The sequence below is a fragment of the Theobroma cacao genome, chromosome 10 (genome assembly GCF_000208745.1).
Source record: "Theobroma cacao cultivar B97-61/B2 chromosome 10, Criollo_cocoa_genome_V2, whole genome shotgun sequence".
Lineage (NCBI taxonomy): Eukaryota > Viridiplantae > Streptophyta > Magnoliopsida > Malvales > Malvaceae > Theobroma > Theobroma cacao.
This window is the reverse complement of record NC_030859.1, coordinates 17,823,472-17,848,662: the sequence shown is the minus strand read 5'-3', so window position 1 is coordinate 17,848,662 and position 25,191 is coordinate 17,823,472. Positions and strand designations below refer to the sequence as shown.

At 34.4% G+C, this 25,191-nt stretch overlaps 1 protein-coding gene across 2 annotated transcripts in view; it reads right to left on the bottom strand.

Moving 5' to 3' along the window:
- LOC18587075 (DNA-directed RNA polymerase III subunit 2) overlaps positions 1,454–25,191 on the bottom strand; it is a 27,215-nt gene continuing 3,477 nt past the window's right edge. The window contains exons 4-38 of one of the 2 annotated variants that reach the window (XM_018129546.1): positions 24,691–24,783; positions 24,449–24,521; positions 24,278–24,368; positions 24,134–24,186; positions 23,344–23,408; positions 22,539–22,644; positions 22,301–22,411; positions 21,128–21,187; positions 19,373–19,411; positions 19,112–19,162; positions 18,931–19,029; positions 18,161–18,220; positions 17,966–18,058; positions 17,037–17,141; positions 16,831–16,941; positions 16,575–16,691; positions 14,985–15,101; positions 13,803–13,883; positions 12,150–12,254; positions 11,992–12,072; positions 11,771–11,902; positions 11,633–11,677; positions 11,003–11,080; positions 10,794–10,933; positions 10,578–10,668; positions 7,769–7,893; positions 7,548–7,683; positions 7,308–7,438; positions 6,001–6,126; positions 5,842–5,897; positions 4,909–4,979; positions 4,170–4,254; positions 3,974–4,077; positions 3,207–3,335; positions 1,454–2,109 (exon numbers count right to left, since the gene is read on the bottom strand). In XM_018129546.1, the coding sequence (XP_017985035.1) occupies positions 2,059–2,109; positions 3,207–3,335; positions 3,974–4,077; positions 4,170–4,254; positions 4,909–4,979; positions 5,842–5,897; positions 6,001–6,126; positions 7,308–7,438; positions 7,548–7,683; positions 7,769–7,893; positions 10,578–10,668; positions 10,794–10,933; positions 11,003–11,080; positions 11,633–11,677; positions 11,771–11,902; positions 11,992–12,072; positions 12,150–12,254; positions 13,803–13,883; positions 14,985–15,101; positions 16,575–16,691; positions 16,831–16,941; positions 17,037–17,141; positions 17,966–18,058; positions 18,161–18,220; positions 18,931–19,029; positions 19,112–19,162; positions 19,373–19,411; positions 21,128–21,187; positions 22,301–22,411; positions 22,539–22,644; positions 23,344–23,408; positions 24,134–24,186; positions 24,278–24,368; positions 24,449–24,521; positions 24,691–24,783 (3,211 nt within the window). In that variant the 3' untranslated portion in view covers positions 1,454–2,058. Of the gene's footprint in view, positions 2,110–3,206; positions 3,336–3,973; positions 4,078–4,169; positions 4,255–4,908; positions 4,980–5,841; positions 5,898–6,000; positions 6,127–6,308; positions 6,747–7,307; positions 7,439–7,547; positions 7,684–7,768; positions 7,894–10,577; positions 10,669–10,793; positions 10,934–11,002; positions 11,081–11,632; positions 11,678–11,770; positions 11,903–11,991; positions 12,073–12,149; positions 12,255–13,802; positions 13,884–14,984; positions 15,102–16,574; positions 16,692–16,830; positions 16,942–17,036; positions 17,142–17,965; positions 18,059–18,160; positions 18,221–18,930; positions 19,030–19,111; positions 19,163–19,372; positions 19,412–21,127; positions 21,188–22,300; positions 22,412–22,538; positions 22,645–23,343; positions 23,409–24,133; positions 24,187–24,277; positions 24,369–24,448; positions 24,522–24,690; positions 24,784–25,191 lie in introns of those variants that run through there. The other variant, XM_018129547.1, reaches the window with a different exon arrangement.

The following is a 25,191-nucleotide window of genomic DNA, read 5'->3' as shown; positions in this document are numbered from 1 at the left end:
ATATCCTTCACAAAAAATACATGTCCTTCATTTTAAATCTAGAAAAAGTGTTTGTGCTTGATAGTAATATGTCCAGATTTATAAAGTGTCATAGTTGCACTTCTTTTCTTCTCTTTTTTGGGAAATTAGAGTGTAGAAAGCACTCTAAAACTTGTTATAAAGGATTAGAGTTTAGGTTAGAAGCTCACCTTGTAAAAACTTGGTGGAAGCTGTAAATTCCACTAGTATAGTAAAGTTAGGTTGAAAATCCTTGATTGACAGATCAAGGGAATGGATTTAGGTTAACGTGATCGAACCACTGTAAATACTCTTGCATTGTCCACTTCCCTCTACCATTCCTTACTTGGTGCCTTTTAGCTATTATAAGCTTTACATCATTCTTTTTTTAATTGGTTACAAGTTCAACAACTCAATAAGGCTAAACTTAAAATTTTTTAGTACTATTGACCTCCTTGCTAACACTCGAATGGGACCAACATACCCATCTCCACTTTTCTCTCAAAAGTCTCATCATTTCTCTCGAAAACAACAATTTTGTCTAAGAGATGGCTTAAGTTTGTACACCTCACCAAAAATAGCTTCTTTTCCTGAGTTTATAGCTAAGTACTAGATGCAAAAAATTGCTACTAATGGTACGATTGGGTTTATATAAAAACGTTTGATATAAGCAGTAGTTTTTTTTATTATTAAATAGCTTATAAGCTATAGCTTTAGCTTATATTTGTCAAAGATAACCTAAAAAATTAAAAAACCTGAAAAATTAAAAAAGCTAAAAACTTAATTAATGCTGTTGAAGGTAACACCATTAGAAATGTTAATAAATTATAAGACAGGTGGCAAGAAAATAGAAAGGAGTCATCAATGGAGGAACAAATAAAGGGTAGAGGATTTCCATTCTCTTTAATCCTTCACTCGCCACGAGACTGAAGTGAAGAGTGAAGGCTTCCTCTCCCTCTTTTCACTCCAAGACTCCTAAAACCCAAGCAACCAAGCAAGGCAAACATAGATAGACCCCTCAAATGTACCCAACAAATCAGATTTAGATCTCTACCTTTGGCCAAAATGTGTAGGTAAACAGCTAAGGTTCCTACAAACAGCCAAAAAAAGAAAGAGAAAAAGAAAGAAGAAGAAAATAGAAGAAAAGGTTGTTATGGATAGGATAATTTGGGAAAAATAAAAGTTGTAACTTTCCCTTTCCAGAGGGAAAGTGACTTTGCATCCATAAGAAAAAGGTTTGATATTCCTTTTACTCTTTGTAATCACTTTACAATGAGAATACTTTCTCATATCTTTTTGACAAACCAAATGCTGTAAACACATTATATCCAATTAAATTACAAGGAAAGTTCCCTACTTGCAGGGTATCAAATGCCCTTAAAGCTAGAGTTGATTGTATACGGATGATGATCACACAAAAGCACTACTATCACTAAGGATGTTTACAAAGTGAAAAGATGGCAACTTTAAGCTTAGCATTACATATAAAATGGTTTTACAGATTGGCAAAGAGAGGCACAAATTGAAAGCCTTTATTAGTAACTTATTCTTCGTTTTTACATTTTGAGTACAACCAAGACTTGTATCATAATCAATACATGCAAATCATGCCCCTTATACACTACCCAACGGCTGCCAGGGCTTGAACAGCTCATCTTTGAGAAAACTCCTTACTTTTTTATTATAAGAGGTGGTACAGGTAGGCTAGCCGGACCATCCACAATAACCCCCCTTCTACTTCAGCTGCAGGTAATACATGGACATCAACTAATCAGCCTGAACTCGCCAATACTCTTGAAACACATCTTTTGGATGACACGCCAGTTCTACAAAATTAAGAATTATTCCCTGCATAAAAACGGGCAGCTGCAATCTTCCTCCAAAACAACAGCCAACCGGCTGGAACATTCCAACCATCTGTTTTTGAATCACTGTGTAGCTACATTTCATACCACATATGCAATGATAGCTGGATATGATCCCAAAAATTCAATGTAACATACCAGCTGGGTCCATTATCTCCGGTTCATAAATCAAGATATTAGCAAAATTTCCATCAGATCAAGCCTCTGATAGTTTCAAACGTGGCACAATGTTCATTGACTGGAGTTCCTGAAAGCATGCCATGAAATGGTAGGAATGTTACTAGGAGAGCATGAGGAAAACAAGGAACTGAAATCATTGAGATCAATACATAAGAAACCACGAATACAAGAAAAGAAAAGGCATTCAATAATCATTGGGCTGAATTCATAGGAAAACTGGGATAAACTCACACATGAGAAAAGTAAACTAAAAAGTTTAAAATCTAAAAGCATAAGGTTTGTTAGCCAGCATACAAAGCGCTGAACAAAGAAACTCAATACTGACTGCAGTCCTTAATGCATGCTAGTAAAAGGTGGAAATGAGACCAGTAAATGAATATGTTAAAATACCTTGACTAACTGTAGCAAACACTAGACTAAAAAACACTAATTCATTATCCAAAATTCTGACAATTTATGGAACATTACTGAAAGTTTGGAACAAATAGATAATGTTTTCTTATTAAATGTTACATGAAACTGGAAACCTACTGATTGACCTCCTATGACACCACAGTTTGCATTTGTACCATTTTCAGCTGTAACTCATTGACCAAGCAACAGCAGGAAAAGAGCATCATATGAATATTTCAGCTCTATAAAATAAAAACAAATAAGCAAATTGCCTTTACAGTTAAGTCCATTTCTTATATATTTAGAGCAGAAAGCTTAAGAACATAAGTGATTTACAATTTCTTGTTCCAACCACTCTTTGGCTAAGGACTCGACTCCAATGCCTGTTGTATTAGATGGTTCTAGAAGATAAAATTATGTAGGCAACAACTTAGGTTGGATGCCATGTTACTTCTACTTTGAAGAAGGAAACGGGAATAATTGGCCAAATTAATGAGCTGTCTGCCCCTTCAACTGAGGCAGAAGTAGTGAAATGCATGCCTTTGACTACATGGTGCTGACTAGGAGTGGGACTAACAAGTCTCATGTTAAACCCTTAAGGCATCAACAAGTGGTATAGGAACAATGAAGCTCAATAAACAAATGCCCTTGAAGCCTATTAATGTAGATTGGATGTTTGAGTTAAACAGGTCCTTGTACAACGTAGTATATCTATTAGTCACATAATAATTTCAAACACCTCACTGGTACAACAATGTTTTCGAAGTTTACCTGGATCAAAAGCTTGCATGCGTATGGTAGCTTCATAGTAGAAACATTATCGCCATTTTTACATGAAGAACAAATCCCAGTTTTCAGCTTATGGCTGTAGTATCCTAACAAACCACATTTTCTGCAAACCTGTTCCAAAGATGGTTATTATAAGATTTAAGCTCATTAAAATCAACAATCTCAGCAGTACAAAACGTCAGAAAGGCATCGCACTTGTCCATTTACCAGAAAATGACAGATAAATGGCATTCACAAGTACTGAATGATTTAATGTTATGAAACAAGAAAATAACAACTATTTTTAAACTGAACTAAAACGTTTTGATAAGAGCAACTTCAATAGGAATTCTGCTACAGGTTTTCCCAACTGCAAAAGCAAGCAACTTTTGCAACCTGTGGCTGTAACAGACCAAATGTAATTCAAGAAAGCAAGAAGGCCAAATTTTCACTTGTTATAGCTGGGATTGGATATGATGATAGTGCAGTTGTGCAAATACGCTTTATCGACTGGATGTAAGCAATGGAAGCATGATGAAGTATATAAATGCTTGAGTGAATTTTTCAAACAGAACATGGAGTAACATGTGGAAAAAATTATGATATACACAAGCACCAGAGCATTGTTAATTTTGCTGCTATTTCTGGAGCAATACAAAAAAACATTGTTGTATATTCCAATGTTTGAAAATTCTAAACAAATCAGAAACGGCACATGCATGTAGAATTTGATACGTTAATTTGCAACCACCAAAAGCATGATCAAATACCTGAACTTCAAAAGGATCACTGGAAATCATCAGGCGCTCGAAAATCAACATGCTAGCACCATAAGCAATTAGACAATCACGTTCCATTTCTCCTACTCGTAACCCTGGGAAAAAACACACACTCTTATTAGAACATAATACTTCTCAAGGTAAAATCAAAAACAGAGAAATTTATCAAACTGAAAAAATGAACAACCTCCATTTCGAGCTCTCCCTTCTGTAGGCTGTCTAGTTAGCATAACTCGAGGCCCATTACCTCTGGCATGCATTTTGTCAAGGACCTAACGGTCATAAATAATTAGAAAGGAAACAAAGTATTAGACAGAATGAGGTAAGCTAAACAAACATAAAATGCTGTGTGGCATGCAACATCAACACATCAAAGTAATATACTAAAATCAAAATATCTTCAGCTTGAGGCCCTATTAAGATAAAGGCATCTCACGTGCTTAGTATAGGGTTTAAATATAAGTAAGGAATGAAAAAGGTTCAAAATTTTCATTTACGAAAAATTGAACATTTTTGTCTTCTTCATGATTAGAAATTCTGAACATTAGGCATGTAAGACTTCATATTTGGCTTTACTTCTTTGTTCAAGAAAAACAATGAGCATCAGAGAATAAAAGAATAGAAACAGGGAAGGAACGTCAGTTGTTCCATGGATACAGTCTGGCCATAGACTGAGTACATGGTGTGACACACAAAGCTATATGCTTTAAGTTCAAGTGATAACCAAGTTCTTTACACTACGCATTATCATGTTTAGGAGCAGGACAGCACAAGAAGTAAGGCAGTTTGTCATGCCCAGAGCCATAAGCAACCCATAATTCAACATTCAGTGTTATACACAAAGAAAGTCCAAAACAAATTCTGGTTCCAAATCACGTTACAGGATCAACAAAGATGTACAATAGCATAAAGAATTGAACTCTAACCATATGCTTCAACTTCTGGTAGTAAATTGGTCCCATAAAAATATATGCTTGCAGTGGACAACCTGTAATACCTGAAGAAAACTTAGAGATGTCGGTATTCTATCATTTCAAAAACTGATATCAGTATATAGAATATCTAGAACAGAGAAATAATAAGTTTGCAGGATCTCAAAGAATTATCCAAGGTCACTGATTAATCCAGAAAGGTGCATTAAAAAAGGCCCCTGAATAACTATGGTAAAGGTAACACATAATTCTGCCTTCCAACTGATTATGACATTCGATCTGATTTACTCCATTCTTTTAATTGCAGTGACAAAATCTTCAGGAATTGGTCATGTGTCATACTAGAGTTTGAAAGTACATTTCAGTGGCTAAAAGGTCAAATCAAGAACCTAAAATGCACTTCTATACAGTGATATTGACTGAAAAGTACCTTCCTGAAACATATGAAAATATAAGAAAAGCAATTAGAGGCCTCCCTCTCTAATCTTTAATTACTTCAATTCTCTATTTTCTGTTTTTATCTTCTTTGTATATCATTTATAATCATACATGCATCGACATCCATATGCACTTATAAATTCACTATCATATTGATATTTTTCTATCAAACTATAACTTATTGTCAGTTGGTTTGTCAATGAATGCCAAAACAGATGAATCCACATCACTAAAGATGGGTGTCAATAGGGATAGCTTCTTAATATCTATTCTCTTGCAAAGAATTCAATACATTTGTGACCTCTGAAAAAATAAGTTAGAAACTCTAGTTATTTTTATTTCCAACTGTTAACATATTTAAGATGCATTATTAATATAGATTACATTATTAAAATAGGAGACGTAACTCTATTAATCTTGCCACCTCCAGGAGGTTTCAACTTTCAAGAAAGGGGGAGAGGAAGAAGGATAAAGCATAAGCAGCAAAACCTGAATAAATGAAGTCCTTGCCATTGTAGCTAAAACCATGCTTGATGAGGGTTTCACTGTTACAAGGATGGGAAGTAAAAAGAAAATGAATTTGCTATGCTTGGAATGAACTGTCATTGAGGAGGGGGTAGGGGTGGGGAAGGAGGGTAGGTAAGTAACCTTATAGCTTCAACCCTATCCGCATGACCACTAGGCTCCCCAAAGGCACTACCATAATGGAACCTACCACATGATACTCCAGCTTTGCCTCCAAGAAGCTCTACCATCTTACCTACAGTCATTCGACTAACAATAACAAAAAATTATCAATATGCATCAATCAACAAGTTAAAAGCTTGAAATGCTAACTGAATATTGTGAACAAAAATCAATACCATAACATTTTGAACAAGAACTTTATGATTTGTGGCCAGCATTTGCCTTTCTGATGGAAAAACACACAGACAGGCATAAAGTAACACATGCTCGTACAAAAGGCACAAAATTTTGTACTGTTTAAACATACATGCTCTTTCACTGTAGTTATGCATAAATATGTCACAGAGGTCTAGGAAAATAGGCTTTTTTTTTAAGAGGTCTACGAAAATAGTTGAAGAAGGGAGGAGGGGAACGAAACAAAAAACAAAAAAAAAAATGATGAAATGTCTTTAACTAGCTTCAATGAGAATAAAACTCAGTAGGCTTTGCATTATGTTCCATGTAACTCTTTCATATTTTAGCCATACATACTTCTTTACCCACAATTAAAATATTAAGGGAGAAAAAAGAGAGAAAGGTACACCAACCTGTTTTGCCTTCATATCGAAACAGTAGCAACTGAAATCCTAGGTAAAAATAAAAAATGCAAGAAGAGAGTGCAACACGAGAACTGTGCTAATAGCTCACCCATTCAACCCCCTTTACACCTGCACCCAGGTTGAAGGACCGCTTATGCAGAATTCTTATGCATTTTATCTTGATTTTTTAACTGACATTACAGTTACTAACCTACATAAATATTTCTTTGATTATAGCAGGACCATCATTCTTCTTATGCATGCAAAGTAACCCTCGGAGAAGCAAAAGGCATTCCTGTGTTTTGGCTGTACATGCAGCTTAATGGGACTTGTAGTTCTCTACTAGATGCACCGACGGTAAATGTTATATACACAACCATGAGCAAGATATAGCTCACAAAGTAGCACATGAATTCAGGAAGTGAATAACTAGCTCTTTTTATTTTTCTTTCAGAAGGGTGGGGGGAGGGTTCATGCTTAAGTCTATCCACGATGTAATTTAGTTGTTAATGCATTCCAATCAGCCCCATACAAAGAGGTATTAAAAAGAGAACACTTTCTCAGGTGTTTTTCAAATTCTAAAATGCATCTTTGACAGACAGCAGGAGTTGGAAAAAGGCTGTAGGGGTGAATACCTTAGATTCTAATTATTGCAATCAAAAAATTACACAACTAAGAAAAAAATATTACCTTGGAAAACCATGAGGATTCATAATTAAATCAGGACAAATGCCACGCTCAGAAAATGGGAAATCTTCCTGCTGAATGATAGTGCCACAAACACCTTTCTGGCCATGTCTGCTACTAAATTTGTCACCAACCTAAGTGAATAAGTATTAAAAGAGCAATGAAAAGAAAACAAGAAGGTCAACATTCAGTTTTCTCAGGAAAGATATGAATTTGTGATGAAGGAAAATTAATATTGCCTACCTCAGGTCGACGTGTATGGCGTATTAAAAATTTAATAGATAGATTGCTGTTCCTATCAGTGCAAAGAGCAACTCTATCCACCACACAAGACTCTCCTTCAGGACCTTTGTATGTTTGCCTAGCAGGTCTATATGCGCTGCATATCAAAAATTGGTAAGAAACATACAAAGAAAAAAAAAGAGCAACAAAAGATCTACCGGAAAGTAAAACAATTAACTTACCTATCAGGTAGAGATTCTGAAGATACACGAGATCCTCTTGTATGAATAGAGGACTCCTTATTAATGTAGATATCATTTGGTCTAATAATCTCCCCAGGAGTAGCAATTCCATCATCATCTAATATCTACATAAAGAACTTCACAATTGAAACTTGATGGAAATTATGAAATAATCCAATTTAACCAGAAACAGTGCTTGTGTGCAGAAAGGTACCATGGTTAAACTTTTCAAAAATTACAATAATGAGCTATATTTCAAAATTATCCATTACTCTTGAGAGTCTGAGTAGCGTAAAACAACAAAGTTTAATGTGCTCCTCCATATGTAGGGATCCAATAAGGTGCAGAAAGAAGGGATTTTAGGAAAATATTAGGAGGTTGTTAGTTAATTTTCACTGTAAGAAAACTAAAACCAATTAGCCATTAATATTGCTTCAGCTTTCTTTGGATTTGCATCAAACAATGCTGGCTTCCAACACAAAAAGTGTTTTCTGACAACTTAAGTCTAAAGAGGCACTTCAAACATCAAACACAAGACAAGTGTCTGTTTCTTCACTACTACCAATTGCATCCTCATTAGATTTTATGACCTAGAAAAGAATTCAAAAATTGTACTGTCTTCTCTGAACAATTCACCTTTGTTAAGTGATGATGAAAATAATCCCACATTAAATAAATTTAAGGTAACTTGGGTCCATAAGGAAAAGAGAGATCTCTTCACCTATTGCCAATTGTTTTCAATTTGAATGCTTCATAATGATATTTGACATAATTTCACAAGTTTAGCCCCCATTTGTTGGAGCCTCCATAAATAGGCATGTTATGCCAACGTGTTAAATCCATGCCATGATAAAACCATTATCTCTACAGTGTAGATGCCAGGGGATAGGTCTATTTTCCTACACATGAGGGAGAGTGTTAAGTGGTGATTAAAACAAATACGAAATTGATTGAATGAGTGGTATCCTGGATCCTTAAATAGAAGAGAGATACTGTCAATTCACAGTCAAGTGGTTTCAAACTGGAGACTCAGCAAGGTATGAGAGCAAGCTCTACCTGTTGGCCCCTCCTGGATAGCCTTGCTATGCTTACGTGTGAAGTACATGCCATAAAATAGGCTCATTATCCTACACATGAAGTATATGCCACATGATAGTTCCTATATCCCTACACATGAGGATGAGTGCTAAGCGCAGTGGTGATAAAAATAAACCTCACATTGACTAAGTTTGGGAAATCCAGATTCTTTAAATAAACATAAGAGAGGTTTCTTCACCTATTACTAATTGGTTTTGTGTTCAATGCCTTAAAATAAATTTGATAAACTTCAACAGCTTCTTCCTTCTAAAGGTTCATTATTCTAGTTTGAAGTCTCTATACGTATCTTCAAAGAATCAAGCAGCTGACATATTCCTTTTAATTGCATCATCTAGTTACTCCCAACCTGCACAGCTTATAATGACGTGAGGCAATGACTACCTTCTAACTTAAAACCAGTTAAAGTTGGACATAAAAGAGACAATTTACTTTTTGATTCACCATTGAAGCATATGATGTTCAGGGAGTTAAGGTTTGATCCCTTTTGGGTACCAATCAAGCAAACTATAATAGAATGTGTGGAAGGTGAAAGGAGAAGCATACTTATCAAAAAAAGAAAAAACATGAAAGGAGAAGAGAGTAAAGGTGTGAGAGGGAGAGTAGATTTGAACAGAGCAGAGGTAACAACTTTCTTCACTTGTACAAGGAAAAGAGAGTTAACTGCAGGATTTTGCATTTTATTGCTGATAAAATTAAACATGGTCATATTCTGCATAACAAGGCTTGTCTTTCCAATTTGTCCTCAAATGTGCAACCATGAAATTTCATACTTCCCCTTCAAAATAAGCTGACTCACATTAACCATATGCATGGAAACAAATCCATATATCCACCATCCCTTACAATCACCTAAATTGAAATTAACTCTCATAATCAAACAAATAATTCATGTAACTAAATCTGTATGTTTATGTATATATTATACTTAAGTACATGTAAAACAAGCCTCCGCAACAAAATCCTTCTCTCGGACCATTTATGTTCAGTGTCTTAAGTTCAAAGGCAATTGACAAGTCAGGCATCTAGATACATACCAGTAATTGACAGCTACCTGAGTCCGAGCAACATAGGTCCATCCTATAACTCTATAAAGTATGTTAATGGACCCAGATCATTCACAGTTCTCATTGCTTTATGAGTGGAGATGGGATATCGTCCACGTTGTGTTTTATACACTTTAGCAGATTTTTACTTTATCTGTCACTGATTAATAAACAAGTAAGAAAATAGAAATCTTAAAGAGGGTTTATTTTCCAAAGCTATCCTGTCTACTGAACAGATTGGAAGTGTATATAAATTTAAATGCCATCTCCTGAAGGGTAAATTTAGAAAGTGAAATAATTAAAATTGCCATCCATTATGTGAGGAGGGACCCGAAACTGATCAACCAACCTGTTGAAGCCAAACGCAGTCAGCTCCGGTTAGTTAGTCAGTTATAGCCTACCCAATGCTCTCACCTAGGAGGAAGTATAACATAACACATCACAACCAACAGAATCCTAGACTACTACAGCTTGACGTAGGAAGAGGACATAAGTTACAAAAAATATACTAATATAATAACAATGAAGAATAATTTAATAAAGATATGATGTCATCAAACAAAACAATTGTGTGAACAGACCAAAAATGCTTTTAAGCAGTGGAGATGTAAGAAATACAATTCATCATGCAATGGGGAAAGTTAAATAAACGTATCAACATTTATTACCTGCATCCTTTCTGAACCAGGTCCTGTTCTCTGTGGCCTAAGTATTCTATCAGATGCACCAGTTTCATATTTTTGATTAACGGCAGAATACCTATTCAATAGAGAATAACAAGGATAACAAATATGTGATTTGCTAATTGCCAAGCCATCCAGGGATAGAAGGTGCAATCAGAAGAATAAAGAAAATGTCATCATCAGGGTGAAAAAGTTGCATACCTTTTCATCACAATACAACGACCAAAACCACGGTCTAGAGAAGACTTGTTCATGACAATTGCGTCCTCTATGTCATACCCACTATAACTCATCACAGCAACAATCGCATTCTGACCAGCTCCAAGCTTATCATATCCAACCTGAAAGCAAAGCAGTCAATTTACAGGACAAAAAGGTGTGCTATAATCAACAACATACAGACCACTGACCAGTTCAATTGTCCTCGTTGTCAATAAAGGCCGCTGAGGATACACCAATAGATATAGTAATGTGTCCATCCGGCACAACTACAGCATAAAGAGACCACCTCAGCGAAGAAAAAAAATTGAAAGAAATATATGAACAAAAGGTTTTAAGCTAAACTCAAACATATGAAATGAAACTAAAAACTAATAAAATCTAGCAAGGAGACATATCTCAGCATAACATTCCTAATCAAGTTTTAAAAGTAACAAATCAACAAACAAAAAGCAAACAAGCAAGAAGACTTTGCACTAACTGCAGCATTTGGCAAGTAATCGTTACTTTTAACAACTCAACACCTTAAACGGATAAGGCAAAAGCTTATCTCAAGTTTAGCAGAGAAATTTCTCAAAAACAAAGTCATCTTTGTATTTATATGTGTATGCGAACCTATAACTTGCACAGTATGAGATCAGATTATTAACATTTAAGTTAAGCAGAACTTATGGAAAATAGTGGATGCTTGTTGTAGACTAATAAAACCTCCATAAATTTCTTCATGCATTCAAGGAAACTGTATTGTTTAATGAAATACAAGGACTCTTTGCTCTAAGGTACAAATAAAGATTAATAGAATACTAAATAATATGACTTGCCTGGTTATATGCAATATTTCCCATTGCTTGCTTCCCCATTGCACACTACACATACACAAACATTTAGAGAAGATGAGAGCAAAAGTTACAGTTCACAGATATGCATCGTTCAATATAGCAGAAAGTAATGTCAAAAACCTGATAGGTATTTCTTGGTGACTGATTATGATGAGGATATGGAATAAGCCCAGCACAAACACCTAAGATCGTGAAAGGCTCTATCTCGATATGGGTTGTTTCAGGTGTAGCCTCTCCTTCATATAAAGCAATCTATAAACAGATAATCATGCTTTCAAAAGTCATTATCTATAAACTGTAACATCAGAATGTCAAACTTTTAAAACATTTTGGAAACAAACCAGAGCATTGTTCTCCTCATTGACATCAAGATATTCAATCAATCCATCACGTAAAAAGTCATCAAAAGTGCGGACTCCATCCTTAACGAGCAAAAAAGTTGAATTAGTTTTGGAACAACATTATTCTCCTTGGATAATATAGGAAACATAACTCATACCAATAACTCCTTCATATGGTGTTCTTTGATCCTTGATACTCCCTTGTCAGCTATTACCAACGGTCGACACACTCGACCTCCATCAGAAGCAATGTAAACACAACGCTGATCAACATTTATTAATCATGATCAGTAAAATATTTAAAATCACCATTAGCCTGTAGACATAAAGAAAAAACCCAATTCACACAGAACACAGAAAAGCACTAGTGGATGCCTACTCTCTAATGTCAATGTAATCACAGCACATGAATACAATTTAATATGGAGACAACAACAAGACAGTTCTCAAAAGGATCAGATTAGAACATGGACACAGTGGGACTCAGAATTACAAAATATATCCATCAAATGATGACATAGTGAAGCCAGCCTTTTAAAAGGGGGAGGGGGGTGGGGATTATTTTATTTATTAATTAAATCAAGACATGTTACTCAAGGACGCATCTGACATATTTATCCCTCCTAGATCAGTATGTCTGAACTCTTTTCAGTATTTTCATCTCTCAAGCCCCAAGTTGATTCCCATCTTTCCCAAAAATATCTACCCATCTCTTGTTCCCTGATTGCATCTTCCCCTTAAGTGACACAATTTTGAGCAATCTGCCATCATTCATTATGAACTATACCCCTAAAAAGACATGTTAATTTCCAGAGGATCAAAGATATAAGTCTTTGGAACCTCAAGCACCCGCAGCTTCTCTGAATACCATCTCATCACATAATTATTGAAATAAAATCTTTCATCTTTTCTGCTTTGCTCTGTAGGTTTTTTGCTTTTTGATATTCTCGTGATAGTTGGGAATCTGAATATTTATTCATGTAATGGATTCTTTGTCTACTTTGTACCATTTATTTCAAATTCCCAACCCCTCTTAGATACACATGTTTCAAAAATTACAGAATACACACAAACATACACAACAACAAAGAAACATAGAACTCCTGTAACACAATGATAAGGCAATCAGAAATAAACACAGGCTTGTATCAGGGTTAATAGAAAAGCACAAAGGGGATCGACCAGACTTTTTTAAGTGAATATTTACAATAGTTCCTGCTGCTCAAAGGACTTTCTTGACCCTTACTTTCATCAGATTTTGCAAGGATAAGGGAGCTATAGATGGGAAACTATATCCCACAAACAAAAAGGCATAGTTCACTCATGCAAGATCATCCCCAAAAGAAAAAGTATAAAATAAAGATAACCCAAAACCATATGTCCACATAGGATATGACTTCTCTCCGTTACCTTTTGGACCAAAAACAATCAATTACACTTATCATCACCATTAATGTGTGTAAAATGCACAATATATGAGTACAGCATGCAGCTATGGATGGATGCATTGATTATTGTTACATGAAAAAGTAATAGAGAGTATCTAACTCAAACAACCTATCCTTACCAACTAGCAAACAGAAAAGTATTTACTCCAAAGATTAACTTGACTATATAAATTCTGGTAAAATCTAGCCATTTAAAAGGAAAAGCTGAGATACATTTGCAAGTTGACCTTATTCTTGGCATCTGTATAAAGTGTTTATAAATGCAGACAGCATAATTATAGAAACTGAATGAAAATGATATAATTTGAAGAACAAATATCAAACTCAAGACAATTGAGTAGCTTTAAAGTGAAAGAACATTACCTGCTTCTCATTTACGAAGACACTCACAAACTCACCAACTTTGCCAGCTCTCCGCAGCTTTCTCATAGCCACAGCAAAATGCTACATAAAGGAAAGAGAATATTATTGAACTAGTGGAACAAAGTTATTATATTATATTATATTATATTATATTATATATATAATAAATTTTACTACACAAGTACACATGTGTAGGAATTGAAAAATCATCAAGAAGTTCCTAACAGTCTTATGTTCTGAATATAAAATCAATTGTTCAAAGATTTAAAGAAAAATTAATTTATATCATGGAGCGGGTTAAACGAAATAGAGGAAAGTTTTAAAATGCTACATAATCAAAGTATACCTACCAAGCTAAAAAAGAGAGGCTACATAATGAGACAAAGTATTTTGCCTTAATGAGAGAGGGCAGTTAGAAGCTACATGCTTATAAGTTCAGCATAGCCAAAATAAGTTCATTGTGATGGATATGTTATAATAAAGAAAAAAGGACGGAATAAGATCTAATTTGGCCAAGCTGCAGCTGCAATAGAAAGTGCTTTTGAAGTAAAGCTTTTGGACAAGTACTATCAGAGTAATTAAAATTACCAAGATTTCTTTCTTTTCCTAAAAAAAAAATTAATTATATATTTTTATCAGCTTTTCACTTAGATCTTTTTAGAAGCTTAAGCTTGGGATCTCAAAGCTTATTACAGCTTTTACGGAAGCTAAAGGCTAATAGGCAGATCTCTAGAGCAGAGGAATCCAGAAGTAGAACCAAACAGGTACTAAACAAATGAACATAAGACAGAACACATACATATAGTCACAGGTATGCACTGGTGCACGAGAGTGATTTAATGCAAGTAAAGGCTGACAATACAAAGTAGCAAGAAAATACTCGTTAACTCGACACTTTAAATCAAGCACCAAAGAGTAAAATTACATTATGTAAAAGTCTGCAACTAGATTGATATTAAAGTTTAGTTGACTTGGGCTGACTTTTGCGTACTAATATATAAATTTCTACTGACCAAGACTTCGTATCTCAATCTTTTTTCAGTGAGTATATCTTTACAGTAAGCACCAAAGAGAACAAACATTTGTCTAACAAGCTAAAACGAGTTTTAACATAATCGTTCAATGAGTTGACGTTCACATATATATATAAATAGTAGTTGCCTTTAAGGAACATTGGAGCACCTGTGGCCGTCTATGTTTGCCAAGAATGAGCCCATTTAATATAACTAGGAAAGAATTTGGTGTATGAAGCTCTTCCCCAGATAGTAGCTCCAAGTCTTCAACGCCCAAGCAATAGCACTATTACAGCAAAAATATACTCAATGAATTTAAAATGTAAACATACACGTATAGGTATGACTTAGGTCAATGACACATCAAAGAATTCAGTTTGAGATGCAAAACAATAATCTTCTTCAAATTTTGGATCTAAATTTAGTCACAAGCAAGATGCAATGTTGGCTGAGATGTCTTCCATATAATGCTCTACATTATTGAAATAATTTATTTCTTTTCGCTACCCTTATAAATTATAACTATAATAATAAAATGAGATAACAAATTTTTTTTAGATTATAACTAACTGATGACCATAAAATAAAATGTTAACTAGAATACCCATCAATATTTTGTGATCACTGATACACTATAAAAAAAAATAAAAAATTAAAAAAAATGCAGAAAATAAGATGACAGATGTAATAGCAATATGATAGCCATGTATTAACATGGTATGAACTGTATTTCTGATATTTAGTTTCTATAGATGCATACTGACTGAATATTAAAATAATTAAAGAATGTATGAAATATATTTGTTACTAACTAATATCGCATCACATTTAGATTCATACTACTTCATACTTGAAGTTAACTTCTCTTCTTTATATGTATTTGTTTCTCTTGATATAAATCTCTTTTCTTTATTCTTTGTACTGCTCTGGACCTCACATTTCATCCTCTCCAAGCTCAATTATGTCTTTTCTTGTCTCTATCTCATTTGGCCTTCCCCAGCACCCGTCACTGCCTCTCGCCACCATCAACAATCAGCTCCACATTTAGGTTTTTCTTTTCCTTGTAACATTGCAGGTCTTCCTCTCTAAGTTCTTTCCTATTTTTGCTTTCTTTTTGAACAATTCTAGTCTTTTTTTTTTTTAACCCTTTCCCTCCCAACCTTTTTTTAAGCTGCAAATAAGAAAAAATTTACACAGATTCCAGCCGAATTTGGCAACAACTTTCTCTTATTTCTCTGTTTTTTTTTTTTTCTTTCACTTTTCAACTCATTCTTGGAAAGAATCAGTTATCAGTTATCAGTTTATTGATTCAATTTAAAAAGGTTTCTTTACTTCTTTCACGTTCAAATTCCTTTCATCCCTTGCAGAGATTTTCTATTTTTCCAAATTTTGAGATTACTTAATGTGATGAAACTACAAACCAAGTAACCAACCTGGAAAGAAAGAGAGGCAGGGAGTAATTTGGTTCTGGAAGTAGCCCAGTTCATATTTGAAGAAACATAGAAGCTCAGTAAGGTTAGAATTGAGGAGATACCAAAAAATCCAAATCAAACCAAAAACATTCCTATTATTTGATATATTTGTTTTATATCACCCATTAGATTTGCATTTTACTAAAAAAAATGCAGCAAATCAAAATATTTTAGCACCAAAGACTGATATCATCAGTGAAATATCTCTTCAATATTTACTTTTAACATGATGTTATTACTATGACAACAACTTCACAGACAGAAATTTCAAATGAAAAAGTACATACCAGAGAAATCAAAGGACCCTCATCCTCATCAGTTGTAACATGAGTCATTAGTGCTAAGTTTTTAACCAGTCCACAAGCTTCACCTTCAGGAGTATCACAAGGGCAAAGCATTCCCCACTATAGAAATTTAAATGAATAGAAAAAAGAACTAGAAATAAATAAACAGGCAGAAACAACAGAAACTGAATAAGCAAGATCCAAACAATAATGCATATAACAATGTATTTTGCATGCAGTGCAGAGACATAACCCTCACCTGGCTAGGTTGCAAGGCCCTCGGTCCACTTACTTTCCGAGACTTCTCAAACTGTGGTGAGACTTTTGTCATATAGCCCAAAGTCCCAATAAAGGATAACCTTGCTAGCACCTATCAGTACAAGATTTTCCATCAGTTGATTCCGTACCAAGAAAATACAAGGAAAAAATGAATAGATTAACACCAATTGAGGGAATGCAAAATACCTGTGTCATGCCTTTTCTGTGCATTTTGAAACGCTTTATATCGAAGTTACCAGTAGAAAGGGTCCTTTCTAGCCCAAACGTAATGGTCTCTCTACTACGTAAAAACTACAAATAAAAAAAATTCTTGCTTACAATGGATTCAGAATTTTTCTATGAAATGCAAATCTGGTAAAACAGATTCAACCAAAAATGAAAAGATCAATACAATATAAAATGCATATGGAGATAAAATACATATATTAATACGTAGAACTAGCTTTTACATTTTTGGTCAAATAAGCAATGTTGTTTTCCTAAACCTAGGCTATTCTTGAATATAAAATTCTTGGTAGAGCAACAAGTCTGCAAGTTTATCTTCATAATAGAAACTATAAATGAGAGGGGCTATTTACATTGAATGAGTCCTAATGTTGATTCCAGTTCATTATGCTGTTAGTGTGAAACACCAATTAAAACTTCAGACTGACTATGCTCTGTTTTTTGTCTTTAAACAGACAACTTCAGAAACCAGAAAAAGAAAAGCAAAAAAAAAAACTTGACTGAATACACAGTCAGACAAGCTGGACTTTCAACCAGTCTTGAGTATTGACTCTGGTCTGACCATGACTCAGCAATTGTTATATGTTGAAGAATGCTCAAGTTTTGAAAGAATCTGCAGAAAGCCTAACTGGACACTAAAATATTTGACTCAACAGAGATAGTCATCATTTTCTGCCATCAAAAATCTTCCTTCATGATCCATAACTCTCCTTGTCCATGCCCTCCCCACATCCTTAATTCCACCTACCACCACTTCAAAATAGATTGATTTTGCTAAATCCCACATGGTGAAAGACAAGACTTAAAGCATGAGTAATTCCTAAAGCATCCAAAATTGCATTGGCATATGAAAGAGCACTTGTTTTGAATATACTGATTCCGCCACTTACCTGAGAAGGGTCCAAAGCACTAGATCTGCTGGGCTTTGATAACACGAGATCAATCATCTTCTGCACTTCGCTAATCGTTGTCTTGAACAAATCCTATTATATTAAGAAGTCATCAAGGACAGGAGAGAAACATTGAGAACCACACAGCACACTTACATAAGGTTTTCAGGAACAAAGCACAATCCTGAACAATACCTCAAAAAGCAGAGAGATTAATTGTCCTGATAGCTCTAGACGCTTGTTCCCCACATAATCCTATAAAAAAGGGAAAACCATTATATACCAAAGCACAAGTAAGCTTACATGCATTACTGACTAACATATTCATCAATTTCAATGTTTCCAGAAGCTCCTTGAATTCATGAATAGATAGGATCTATGACACACCATGACACCTGCTTTGCTTCACAAACATGGAAAAGGAATATAACAAATACCAGTGAATTAGTATGAAGGATGGTCCGGTTTCCTGGCATAGAAATCCATAAGTAAATATGCAATGCCCTGATGCAAAATGCTTTAACTTAAGGGTATGTGGCTTTCCTTTTGTTCATGGGTAGCCTGGGTCACAACAGATAAAGGTTATACAGTACTTTGACTAGGGGATTAAAGATTCTGTGGCTGCAACTTTGAAAAGTTGCTCCAGTAAACTTAAAGATGTAAGATGTAATCTTCTGAAAGAGTGAGCAGGCACAGGTTTAATAAGATAGAATTCTAGTGCTTAATATTAAGCATCTTATGATAGATACACACTTAATACTTGTATACATATAGTCAACCTTTAGATTTGATCAATCAAATCCTTCTAGTAATATTTTTGAGTTGAAGTTCTTGCTATTTGCAGAGTACTTTCCTAGTTATGCAGTAACACAATAAGGTTGACTCTCTGACCAAACTTGTAGTGCCTCCACACTGTCCAATAACTGAAAAACAAATATCCATTCACATTGAGTTGAACCAGCTACCTTGTCATCCATCGCATCCTTATTTAAAATTGCCTCCACCATCCTTCTCAGCATTACCGCAACATACAAACATTTTGGACGAAAATTATTAGAACGCACCTAGACAAAGGAGAAAATTATATGTAAATAATTGTTGATGTCAAATACTGCGATTGAACTCAAATTCTGAAACAAAACCTACTGGAACGTTGGCAAGAAATACATCTCGAAGGATAGACAGAGCTCTTCCTTCCTACAAGAGAAAAAAAAAAAAAAAATAAAATAATATATATATATATATAATATTAAAGAATAATTAACTTGTTAACTTAATTTAAGCAAAAAAATGCCTACAGCATAGAACTTTTTTTCATTTTCAATTGATCAAAAGCTCTCAATCATGTGAAAAAAAATAAATACACATGGATATTTATGCAGAGAAAGACTAAGGAGGAAGAAAAACCTTCTCAGATGCAGGACCAGTGTACATAACTCTTTTCACCTGCAAAAGGAAGCAACCAGCATGAAAATTTGAACCAACCAGAAGTATCTGAACAACAGTTAATACATGGCAAAAGGGAAAACACAAACTAAATGGTGCATCAACACTTCAAATAGACTCCAATTTATTGAGAAAGCTTTCATAGGATACCAAACAAAATAAGGTAATGCTTACAATAACGAGAAAAAAACATTAAAAATCAGGATATTCAGCCAAATTCTACTGGTGAACAGGCATGCACAAAGCAGGGGATTGAACTGATTGGAGGAAGTACGAACACTTGAGTTAATTGTGACTCATGATCTAGTTGATTCCCAAACAAAGAGAAAGTAGAGTAAAAAATTAACACAAACAGGGAAAAAAAAAAGCGCTTGTCTTACAACTACAGCGACCTTCATGGAGTTAAGAAACTCCTTGTATAGGGACTGCAAATGGATCAACCAGAATGATCAGCCCAAGCTTGGTTTTGGTTCAGTTAACTTGCCTAATAAGGCTAGTCAGAGTTAGCAGCATTTAGTGTATACGGCAGCTCATTTTTATTAGCACATACTATCCTATAGGGACTCATTGGCAACAGCAATGCATTTGAAATTTCTGACAACTCAGCATCATCTGATGCATGTGCCTCCAAACAGTTCAATATAAGCTGATCTCTCGTCCCTGAGTTGACTTCATAGAAACAGGGTTTCAATTGTCAGAGAATTAGCCCAGCAAAGCAACTTTAAAGGAGCACTAGGAAATATTTTTCCTCTGGCTTGAGGCAGACTAAAATCATGAAAGTTAGAATCATAAAAACACTGAATAGAGCTCATACGCACAGAAAAAGCTGAATTTTTACAAGGTTAGTGGAGCTCAAGGTTAGCTTACAAAGTGAGCAGGATAGCAGAGCTGAAATTTTATAAGGGTAGTGGAGCTCAAGGCTAGCTTAAAAAGTGAGCAGGATAGCAAACTCAACCAAAGAAAAGACCAAATTGCCAATCCTTAATGTAAATTAAATATTCAACGTACAAGCCATGTTGAAACTTAAGCTTCCTTAGCATACACCAGTCCTAATCCTAAACATCTCAGTGGTCTAGGATTAATTTTTACCATTGTTCCATAAATCCCCCATTCCTAACCACCCTTCACAATCTTAAAACATCAGGGCAATCTAGAATTAATGTTGTGATAGTACTATAACTCCAATAATTAATTCTACTTTCGGCAATCTATATTTCCTCCCATGTTAGTTTAAACACCATTTTTTACATTGATTAAGTTGAATCTTAAAATCAACACAAGAGATTACCAGAAAACAATAACGTGGAGTCCTTTTGGGAAATATTAAATAGAATCACATGCAAGACACATGAATTAGAAAAATAGCAATAACATTCTGGAAATAACCTCTAATACACATAATGGCACAAAAGTTGGTAAAATTACAAACAAAAGGACATCAACATTAATCATATTCCTAACGTGTCCTTCATAATACTTATGGATTTTATTCATTAAAGTAAGACTCATACATTCATTTATAAAATAAGGCACATCAAAGAATTTTCATTTTGAAAACGTTGCATTAAAGTAACAAATATCTGCAGATTACAATCAAAGTGAAATAAACACATAAACATCGACAATAACCTTGAGGTTCCATTTAGTGCATTGAAATCTAGACATAAAAAGCCAAATTCATAAGTTTTATCTCAAAAGTAAGCAAGAGTAGTGAACCTTCGTCTCTAGGTACTCCAGTGCTTGTTCCTGAGTATAAATGCCAACTCCTGCACATTCCTGGAAAGAAAAAAATTAAAAAATAAAAATAAAAAGAAGACCATTTTGTGAAGACAATAATGACTCTAGAAAAATTGAGAATACAGAGTAAAAACTTCTCAATACAAAATTAAAATAACAAATGGAGATGATTTTCGTGATGCCAATGCTTAACAAATAAATCATGAAATGTATCACGAAAATGAAACACATACATCATGAAATTAGTTCAATGAGGATTTTGTATACAATAATCAGTGTCCATAGAAGTAGAAGAGACTACCAAATTAGGTAACAATCTGATCTAGAAAGGAGGGAACAAGATTTTATGAAATGTCAAAACTAATTGAGGCCAACTGATACCAAAATCACAATCCGTGTAGGATCAGACATTCAATGACATTGTGTAGGAAGGGATACACAGACAGAATGCAGGATTTAGAATGGACGTGCTTGTGGAAGAGTATAGAACATAAATTAAAAATTACCGAGAAAATGTTATCGAATGCATAGGATATATGTTAGAAATCATAATTTTATTTCTGAAATCTAAATGCTGCTCAATACAAATTAAGGTGGGCTTTTATAATAAAGGGTGGAGATGAGATGCTTTTCAATTTTCTTAAGAAATCTTGACAGCTCAAGAATCCCACCAGGAGATCTGCATAAGGTTCTCCATAGGAGTTTAGAATTAAATCCCTCTTTCAAGACTGTTAGAACTAAATCCCTCTTTCAAGACTTTTACCAAAGTCCTTTTCTGTCCCCTTCTACCTCATTTCTATCACACTCATATTTACTCTTTTGCATTGATGCATTTCATAGATCTACATTGCAAATGAAATAAACCATTCAAGGCACCCTTCCCTCAACTTCCACTTCTTTATCAATCAAATCATTTCTAATTTTGACATTGCATTTGTACTGCACCTATATCCCATACAACTGTTATTAACCAATATATAGATATTGTCTGGATAAGAAAATATACTCTATCGCTATCCCCTTAGTAAGAAAATATACATCTTTAAACGTTCTTTTAATAAGCATTCAAGCAATTTGCAATTGATATTTCAAGAAGCTATTTACCAATCTTCTAAATAATACAAATTACAATCAATTAACCAAATAGCTTACCTCTATAGAAGGCAAAAGAACGGCATTATAATGAGGATCTCTACCAACCATCTGCACAACCTCTTGATCACTCTCCATCCCCATTGCCTTCATGACCACCATAATAGGGATCTATAGAAAAATAACACTCAGCAAAAACTGAAGTCTAATAATGTAACACTAACTAACACTTTCGGAAAAAAAGGAAAGAGAAAATAAAGGAAACTAAAGATGGAGAAAAAGTAAGATGCAACAAGACCTTTTTCACAAATTGATTGAGAAGTAAATATATCTTTTCTTTCTCCATCTGAATAACTGTTTTGCTTTTTGTTGCCTCTGAACTGCTTGTCACAGATGCATTTATACTGGAGGCAGAGAACAGGAAACAAACAAGATATTCCATGTAAACAAATCAAAGATTCAAGTAGTACCAACAGAAATTAGAACAAATGCGGTAGGTTTAGGAAATCGACAAGAATATAACATAGTGACAGCTAAAATAATATGCCAGAAGAAAGACATATTGACCAAGTAAAAATGCCAACAAAATAATTACAGTCAATTTGAAACCAGAAGCCCATATTTGCTCATCCCAAATGTCAAAATGAATGCATAAATACTCTATTTATTACATAAAAGCATTACATTCTAAAATTTCATTGCAGCAATTATAGTCACCATTTTCTTCTCAATCAGATCATGAGCTTCAAAACATATTTTCCAACAAGCAGCAATGCTAACTGGCTATAAGCTAGACCAATGTTAATTCATTATTAGCTAACAAACTCTCTGATGGTTAGAAAGCAATGCAACATATGATGAATTAGATAATGACTTTAACAACAACTAGGCAAACGACAAACTCTAGCCTCTGTTCTATGTTCTTCTACGCCTCACTTACAGTAAATCCTTACTAGCACACTCGTATGCAGAACCAAGAAACCACTAGTATTCTATATAATAAAAGAGCTAAGGGAGTGGAAGAGTCAATCATCAATCAAATGAAGAAGGATCAAGGAAGAATCAAACATTAGAAAGGTGTAAAAAAGGGAAGAACAACTCACTTTCCCTTCTTGTCTGCATCAATGATTATTCTATTCTTGGAAAGCTGTTCCTGTATTAAAATCACCTAAAAGACATTGGCAGAATCATAATACTATAATTAAAAGAAACTATCAAGAAAGAGAACAAGAAAATTACAATAATGAGAAACTATCATGAAAAGGGAAAAACAAATTCAGTACCAATGAAAAAAGAATTTGAAAAGGAAAGGGATAAAACATAGACAACTGTCAATAAGCCTATTCCAGACCAATCAAACTCATGAAGCACAACAAATGAAGTAACAAGCACATAAAAAATGTGCTAGTGTGCAAAACAAGTACTGAAAGTAAACAAATTATAAAAATCCACACTTTAAATGCATTATTCTTTTTAGATTTTTTCAGTTGTACAATTTATATTAGTATAACAACATTTAAATGATCACTTGATCCTCCTATCTAATAATGTCCAGAAAAATACAATCAATTGTAACTCTAAAAACCAAAAAGATCAGGATCCTTTTCTAATGGGTCCCATCCAAAGTACTACAACAGAAGAGGTAGAACTAGAATAATTTAATTAAACAACCCTGCTAATTTCTTTTATTTTTAACCATTCATTGTACAATTCACAGCCTACTTCACTACAGATTTCTGGGCCACATGAATATTAATTGAATATTATGTATGGCAACAGCTGACAAGGTAAAAGCATGTAATAGTGAATGAGTGAGCATATTAGTGACAGTGCTATTGGTGCACATGTGAGGCAAGTAAAAAGAAAGCAAACAATCAAGATAGTTTGAATTACCTTCTCTGCTCCTTTAATGACAAAGTATCCTCCAGGATCAAGGGGGCACTCACCTAATGTCAGACAATGAAAAACAATAAATATAAAGAGGGGAAGGGAGTGAGAAAAGCAACTGCCATTATTCTGAGTTCAATGAGTACAAACCAAGCCTCGCAAGTTCAGCTTCGTCTTTTCCATATAACACACAGCAACAACTCCTTAACATGATAGGCATTCTTCCAATAACAAGATCATTCTGCAGGAACAGATTTCGTATTACATCCAAAGCACCTATCAATACACATTATACACACATCATAGTAGCATCTGATGTACCTTTTCCAGTCTAGTTTTCTGCCCATGACTCCCTTGAATGTACTCTATATTGACAAATATCGGTGCAGCATACCTGATAATTAACAGCATATTAATAATATAAAACAGACCAACATGCACTAATCCTCATTATTCTATTAGTTGTTATCACAGCAGACAATAAAACAATAACAATCATGCCTATATGAAATAGTTCCACCTTGGAATTAGCAATGCATTTAGAAACAACAATTTGTACATACGTCATGTCTGACAACCGGCATGTATGGGGATTTATTTTTTCACTGACTGCATTGATCGTCATGGAGGGCTCACCAATTCTAACATCTTTAAACCTACACCGCAACACGTGTTAAGATTCAACTGGAGCCGAAAAAAAGTGCAAATCCAAATCATACCATAGAATACTTAATTTCCTCCTGAACAGATAAGTCATAACCAGAAGTCAAGGAACAAAATACAAGGCAACCACACTAATTCAAGACAGTAAAAGAATCAAGGCTCAATTTGGTTGTTATTTTTACTAACTGCTCTTCGCTTCTTCAAAAGTTACTAAAAAACAAAATCCTCATATTTGATTACAAATGAGCAATTAGATAAACTATGACACGCATTCAGATATAACCATTCCACGTCTATTACATACAATTAAAACTGACTTAGTTTTATTACAAAATTGAGGCCTTATTGAATGACATTTGTCATTCTGTTCTTGAAAAAAATTTTGGGGGGGGGGGGGGGGG